Source organism: Rhagoletis pomonella, unplaced genomic scaffold, assembly GCF_013731165.1.
Source record: "Rhagoletis pomonella isolate Grant_MI unplaced genomic scaffold, Rhpom_1.0 Rhpom_scaffold_00012, whole genome shotgun sequence".
Taxonomy (NCBI): domain Eukaryota; kingdom Metazoa; phylum Arthropoda; class Insecta; order Diptera; family Tephritidae; genus Rhagoletis; species Rhagoletis pomonella.
In genome coordinates, this window is record NW_023458566.1 from 22,703,074 (window position 1) to 22,711,091 (window position 8,018).

Below are 8,018 nucleotides of genomic sequence, written 5' to 3' on the forward strand. Positions count from 1 at the left end.
ATAAACAGCATAACGTGGCGACCTATGCTGACTCTTGCATCAGACCACCTACCCATAGTCATCTCGATTGACAAACCAACCGACTTTGCCTCCGCCAAACACCGGACCTATGTCAACTTTTCTAAAGCTGACTGGAAAGGTTACGCGGAGTTTACTGAAAACACCTTCACATCGCTCCCCACACCAACCGACGTCCACCTCGGTGAACGTAAGTTCCGCAGGGCTATCACTGCTGCTGCAGCCCGCTTCATACCGGCAGGGTGCATATCGGACCCACGTCCAAACTTCCCTGCCGAAGCGGCTGTTTTAGCAAATGAGCGTGATAGCCTTCGTCAGGCCGATCCCGGAGATCCCCGTATCAGGGATCTCAACGCGGAGATTCGGCAACTTGTAAACGTACATAAGCGGAAGAAGTGGGAGGAGCATCTGAAGACTTGCAACTTCACCTCTGGTGTGAGCAAGCTTTGGTCAACCGTGAGGTCATTGTCTAATCCGACGAAGCACGACGACAGAGTCGAAATTTCCTTCGGCGACCATGCTTCGTCGGACCCGGAGCGATGCGCGAGCTATTTTAGCCGGCAGTTCATACTGCATCCTCCGGTGGACAAAGCCAAGCGTCGAGTGACCAGAAGGCTGCACAAATTGCCAACAAATTGTGCCCCCCTTGCTTTCACTTGCGGTGAAGTTCAGGTGGCCATCGGGAAGGCGAAAGCCTCCAAAGCCATGGGTCCCGACGGTATATGCATGCTGATGCTGAAAAATTTGGGTCCTGCGGGGGTAGCGTACCTAACGGAGGTCCTCAATTTGTCAATGGCCACTCTCATCATCCCAGACATCTGGAAGGTGGGGAGAGTGGTCCCACTGCTCAAACCGGGGAAACCTGCAAACAAAGGAGATTCGTATCGTCCGATTACACTCCTTTCCCCGGTAGCGAAGACACTCGAGGCCTTGCTACTCCCGTACTTTACAAATCACCTGACCCCAGCGAAGCATCAGCATGGTTTCCGTAAAGTGCACAGCACAACAACAGCACTTAACGCCATAAACACTCAGATAACTCGTGGCCTTAACCGTAACCGTCCCTGTGAGAGAACGATTCTAGTAGCGTTGGACTTGTCAAAGGCGTTTGACACCGTCTGCCATTCCACGCTACTAGAAGATATAGAGGCCTCCTCTCTCCCACAGAGGCTCAAACGGTGGTCGGCAAATTATCTAAGTGGTCGACATTCGTCGGTAATGTTCAGAGACAAAACGAGTAAGCAGCGAAAAATAAAACAGGGGGTTCCTCAGGGTGGTGTCCTTTCCCCGCTACTGTTTAACTTTTATATTTCAAAGCTCCCTCAACCACCAGAGGGAGTCTCGATTGTCTCCTATGCCGACGATTGCTCGATCATGGCGACTGGGAATGGAATTGATGACCTGTGTTTGAAAGTAAACGGCTATCTCTCCGAACTTTCTCGCTTCTTCACTGCAAAGTGTCTAGCCCTCTCCCCTACGAAATCCTCCGCGACCCTGTTCACAACCTGGACGAAGGAGGTCAGGCTACCGCTGGGGATTCACGTCGATGACACACCAATTCCGACGGTGAATAACCCCAAAATACTCGGAGTAACATTCGACAGCCTGCTCTCCTTCTCTGCGCGCTCAACCGCTATTGTCAATAAAGTACAGAGCCGCAACAAGGTCCTCAAGTCGCTAGCCGGCAGTACTTGGGGCAAAGACAAAGAAACGTTGCTGGCAACATACAAGGCAATAGGCCGGCCGGTTTTGAACTACGCAGCGCCAGTGTGGTCGCCAGGGACTAGTAGGACGCAGTGGACGAAGCTACAGACGGTACAAAATACGGCACTTAGGACAGCGACGGGATGCCTCTTGATGTCGCCTGAACACCACTTGCACGGCGAGGCGCAAATGCTCCCAGTTAAGGAGCATAATATAATGCTCTGCAAGCAGTTCCTGATCGGGAGCCACAGAAGTGGCCACCCAAGCAGACAGCTGCTTGCAGAGGAGCCCTCGCCTAGGCACGTCAGGAGGCATCTATATGAACTGACGGACGAAGTCCAGAGGTTCATTAAGCTTCCTCTGGACCCGACAGCGTACAGACAGGCCCTGAACTGCATTCACAGGGACTCAGTCTCGAGTTATGTAGACTCTAGACCTGTGAATGCCATTCTAGGCATACCACCCCCGGACATAGACGAGACAGAGCTTCATCTGCCTCGGGAGACACGCACTACACTCGCACAACTTCGCTCCGGCTCTTGCAGCAGGTTTAACTCCTACTTGAGTAGGTTGAATGAGGATGTGCCGAATGAGTGTCCGGCATGCGGAGAGACCCCACATGACTCGAAACATCTCTTCACATGCCCGGAAAACCCGACAACCCTAACGGCCTTGTCCCTGTGGACAAATCCCACAGAAGCTGCACGCTTCCTAGGGTTGCCGTTAGTGGAACTTGACGACAACGACTGAGATACCAACCGATCTGGGCGGGGTTGTTGTAGCCGCTACAACAACAACAACAACAACAACAAGAATTCAATCAGACAAATTTCAGAAAAAAACAGCCGAAAACGTATCCGTTTCACATACTGTTGTCTGTACATACGTTTCTGCCGCACACTTTAGTGGGAAAACGGATCGTCAAAGTATCCGGAAATGGAATCAGTAAACGGACAAAAATCCGCACTTTATCCACTTTTTTGTCCTTTTCCGGATCGGTTTTCGGATTTTTTGCTGGCTGGGGTAGTATTTGGCAGAAATATGCACATACGTATGTATTAAACTTCTGCACAATTCCATTTAAACGGCCTAACAAGACATCCGATCGCCGCGCAAATACTTTCCCTCCTTTACTCTCATCGTTCGGGTCAAGTGTGAGTAAGCATAAACCAGTTTCTGCAAGCGTAAGTAAACTACCGATGAATAGCAAGACGCGTAGAGTATTTACTTTGCCTTCCGCAACTACTGCGAGTAAAAGGTATTTGCAAGTAGAGTACTCTACTGGTAGTACTTAAGTATTTTCGAAGAAAACATACATTTGTGGTATCTGAATCAGGGATGAAATATGGAAATTTCAGATTGTACCTAATATCATAAAATATATGTACCTAAATGAAACAGATTGTATAAGAGTTACATAATTTATTTGTAGTTTTTTCTATAAATTTTATTTAAAACATGAATACAAAAGATGGATGTACTTTAAACATGGTTATGTTTTTTTTTTCAACTGAGCCTATATCTATAGACTATAGTCTAATGGGAATCGGAGAAGCGTTGTTTTTGTCTAACTACTGACTACTGAAAATTATTGGTGAAAAAGACACGCTTTGCGAAGTATACTTCTTTATCCAGCAACAACACGAAAAGTCTGCTAATTTATCCGATTTTTAATAGGTGCGATAAGTCTAGAGAAAATAATCAAATTGCCGTAAGTAACTTCGAAAGCATTTTAAATATATTTCCCGAAATCAAAAAGCGAATATGGGTCAATAATAATAATTGTACCTAAAATCTACTGAGTGTACCTAATGTACCTTTAAGTCATCAAACGTCGGAAAAAGGTACAATTGTACCTACTTTGTGCAGTATTGATGGATCGTGATCCATATCGCAAAATTTCTAAAAATTTTGAAATCTGGATCGCGGATCGCAATACCGTCAATAAATATTGAACGTGTAGCACTTTCCAAACGCGATCCATACATTTCGTCAGTACATATTTTACTCTCATAATGCGAACATCGGCTCTGCGTTCGCTCTCGGGGCTTAAGATCCTTCAAAAAAAATTTTAATTAACATTGGAGTAAAATCAAAAATTTTTGATTTTTGGGGCAGATTGGTCAATTTGTTGCTCTGTGTCAAGGCGTATTTAACAAGGTGGTGTTGGCCGTATATAAGTAAAAAATTACACTAACAAATTATACGCTGATGTCCATACTGTCATTGGTATGAGTTACAACAAACACATCATTTTGACGTAATGGCCTCCACGGCGAAAAACTCAGCTGGCGCCCCAACACCACCTTGTTTAATACACCTTGCTCTGTGTGTAGACAAGTTGGCAACCTAAAATGCGATGTCATATTTTAGGAACACGTAAAAAATCTGGACCTTTGAGCTCGAGAAAAGAGAAAAAGTGGGCGTGGCCCGCCCCCTTTTTATGATTTTAACGGCATATTTTTTTTGGTGCAAAGTGACAGGGGCGGCGCTAGGGGGGCTAAACGTAGAATTTTCAACATTTCAACTGTTGAACCGATTTCAAAAATTTAGACACAGTTTACAAGGTAATTGAAAGACCTTTCATTCGATATCTATGTCTATACATATTATATATACACATTTGGAGAAAACGTATAAAGAAAAACGAAATTATAATAAAGTTGTTTATAAAAATGTATGTTTTTCGTAAAAAATACGTAATTAACTACATTAACAAATATGTTTGTCAGAAAGAGCACAAAAATACCTTTAAATTGATATATGATTTGTAACCAAAAACTATTCTGCGCATCATATTTGACCAAATAAATATTAAAATATCGTTTTATATGAAAAAGGGAAAAGGAAAGAATGCTTTTATTTAAAAAAGGAAAAAGCGCCGCAGGCGAAAATTTGGAATAAAAAATCGCGCGATTTTTTATTCCAAATTTTCATTAAAGTATACTTTTATTTAAAAAAGAAAAAAAAACCCCGCAGGCGAAAATTTGGAATAAAAAATCGCTCGATTTGTTATTCAAAATTTTCATTAAAGTATGCTATTAAAATATGCTTTCGCTATTTTGATGCCATATGGCGTCATGCTTCTTTGAATGCTCACAGATTTAGTTGAGCTTATCTGAAATTATATTTTTATCCCTGCAAAAATCGCGACTACTCCATGCATGCGTGTAAAGAGTACTCCCTAAGGACCAAGGAGTTTTCGAAATTGATAAATACCAAAAACAAAAATTTAAAAACTACATGTTGCCTCTGACGGTATTCGAACCCGAATATGCTGGGAGCTAACAACTAACAGCGAGTATCTCTACCGTCCAGCTACAGCCAGACATGCAAATGTTCTTTCAAATGGTCAACTTCAATCCCATTTCGTTAAAACACGAGCACTGATCGGGTAACAAACAATAAGCTGGCGCAGACACACGAGTTGGTCCGCTACAGCATGACAGAGGAACACTTTTGTAAGTACTCCATTATACCACAAAGAGACTAGATGGTCCAACGATTTTTGCAGGGATATGCAACGCTGTAATGGGAAGTTTTATAAACTATATTATAATACGGTATTGTTATTTTTATCCTTAGTAGATGAAAAATTTCAAATTTAAAACTTTACTAAAATGTCGATTTTCTTCTGCTTAGAAAGGTCTACATTAAAATACTATATTTTACCAAATTACCCAATAAATTAAAAACAAATAAATATGCTATAGTCTCCAAAATAGTGTCAAATATTGCTAGAACTTGTAATTTGATTAAAAAAAGTGCTAATTTTTAAATTTGTATGATGCACTATAACATCAATTATATTTGAAGGAGCTGAAATCCCCACCAGCAATTAACGATATATTTGTACTGATAAATCGCAAATGGTAAATGTTTTAAATGAATTATTAAATCGATGCCAGTTCCAACTTATTTTATTGAATTTTCGTAGTGTTATTTAATTTAATTTGAATAAAATAAAATACCATATTAGAAAATCTTGCGTATTTTTTACACCAGTTAGTACAAATGATGCCATATGGCATCACTCTAAAAAACACTTTAGGTCGGTGTTATGCAGACAAACTTTTGTTTGCCAAATTAAATGGCGGCTGCTTAGTTTGCTCGGAGGTGGTTATGTCGAGTTTGGCACAGGGTTGCACGTTCATTATGGTTTTCATGGCTATTGCCAACACGAAATGAGAATTTCAGATGTACATAACGCGCAAAATTTAAAATTTTTGTATATGACAACACCGAATTTGCTGCAGTTTGACCAAACAAAATTAGTTTGCTGTGAGAGTCGCCAAACTCGCTCTCTCCGAGTTTGCTGCAACAACAATTGCACGCAGTTTGCCAAACAAAATTTCTGCATAACACCGACCTTAGAATCACATTTTGAAAAAAAAATTAAATTGAATGTTATTATATTAAGTATTAACGATCATTTAATAAAAAAAATCGGATTTTTAAAGCTCGAATCTAAAAATATGAACCGAAAGTGTTAAAAAAGAAAAAAAGCGCCGCAGGCGAAACTTTGGTATAAAAATCCGCGCGATAACCCTGTTACAAGAAGAAGAATTGCATATACATACATACGTATTTACATCTCATTCTTGTTTACAAAACGTCTGCTGGGAACCCATTGACTACCTTAAGGATTCCTTGCAATTTAAAATGGCATCGGGCTTGGAAGCCTATATTAATCATACAGTGTCTATAATAACTGCGGATGGACGCAATTTTATCGGAACGCTAAAAGGATTCGATCAAACAATAAATGTGATTCTCGACGAGTCTCACGAGCGTGTGTTTTCGACAACTTCAGGTATCGAACAGATAGTTTTGGGGCTGCATATTATACGTGGAGATAATATTGCAGTGATTGGACTAATCGATGATCAAATTGATTCACGTCTTGACCTGGCCAATATACGGGGGGAACCGCTTGGTCCAGTTGTACATTAGGTCTAAGAAATAAAGAACACAGTATGAGGTTATTATAATTCACGAGTGTTTTATTCATTCTACTTTAAATTTGATTTCCTTACAATCGAGCGTTTCTAAATCTACTACAGCAATGCTTTGAGTTCGCGAAAAGCTTGGGATGCATATCAATCGGGTTATTTGACCCTTGGGACCTTTATGAATTTCCGTTTGAAATGTGTTACAATTTCCAGCGAAATATACATGAGGGCACTCATGTAAAATAAGAGGATCACTACTAACATATGGGTAGCAAGCAAGAGTATCAGGTGCCGTTGGAGCTATATGTCCCCAAACTAGTGTACTGCGTAACGCTTCCAAAGGCTTCTCTATCATTGTGCACCTTAATAGGTCGTGCACATTCTGTCCCGAGCAACCAACTATTTGAGTATTGTCTAAAGCGCAAGCGTAGGGATTTGAAACGCTGCGAAATGAAGCATTTCGAGATGCTTCAGGAAACATAAATTGATGAAATGGCTGCTGAGGGAGCATATAATTGGCTGGATCATGCGCTCCTGGCATAATATCAGTAGAAACACCTTTTGACCAATGAGCCAACCAACGGTCTAAACAGCGCACTGCCTCTACCGCTACACTATTTTCTGTGTTACGAGGTTGTAAAGATGCATTTTGACGATCTTCTGCAATCGAACGCACTGAGTTTCCAGCCACTATAAGGCGAACTATTTCAGTGTTTGCCTTTCCGAATGCGTTACCACACAACCAGTGTTGGAATAAATTTAGAGCATCGACAAAACAATGCGATTGTGAGTAATCGATTCCTGAGATGAGTACCAATTTTCTGCTATATCCAGACATTGGCAAAGGCTTCTGGGGTCCGGCCTCACAAAACAACACGTCTTCAACATCAAAACGACCGTCCTCCTCGATGCATCCCAAGACTGCACACACAACACCTGAAGCTATGTAACGACAATCTACCTTGCCATACAAACGCACACGTTGAAGTTCATCCTCCAGAATAACTTTATCTTCAAGGTCGGCGTAAAGTTCGCGTGCAGGTTGAGGTGCTAACTGATTTTCTTCCGAAATTTCACGTAATATACTTGGCTTGTAGGCCTGGTGTTTGTAAATTGTTCCAATAATTATGCACGCTTCAGTTTGTTCGTCGCGTAATTCGCAAAGTTTCTTTATGCAGTGATGACTTCCCCATTGTTCCTCCACTCGAGACACGAGTAGCGATCTCATCTCCATCAGGCGGTGAGAATAAAAGTGCGAATACTGTTTGTGATAATCAAACGTAGTCAGCCGAAATTTGCTGGAAAAATCTTCGTATGCCGGCTGGCTCCGTGATCCCATCGTTA

The 8,018-nt window shown here is 41.7% G+C and overlaps 2 protein-coding genes across 2 annotated transcripts in view; both read left to right on the forward strand.

The window, feature by feature from the left end:
* The window catches only part of LOC118748115 (spectrin alpha chain), a gene marked incomplete in the record, with an annotated part of 37,544 nt that overhangs the window by 8,012 nt on the left and 21,514 nt on the right, over positions 1 to 8,018 (forward strand).
* On the forward strand, positions 6,293 to 6,713 carry LOC118748116 (U6 snRNA-associated Sm-like protein LSm8). The gene has a single exon (XM_036482429.1). The coding sequence runs from the start codon at positions 6,385 to 6,387 to the stop codon at positions 6,673 to 6,675; it is 291 nt and encodes a 96-aa protein (XP_036338322.1). The 5' UTR covers positions 6,293 to 6,384; the 3' UTR covers positions 6,676 to 6,713.

Excerpts from the sequence above, each read along its gene's own strand:
- LOC118748116 (XM_036482429.1), top strand. The coding sequence starts at position 6,385 with ATGGCATCGGGCTTGGAAGCCTATATTAATCATACAGTGTCTATAATA.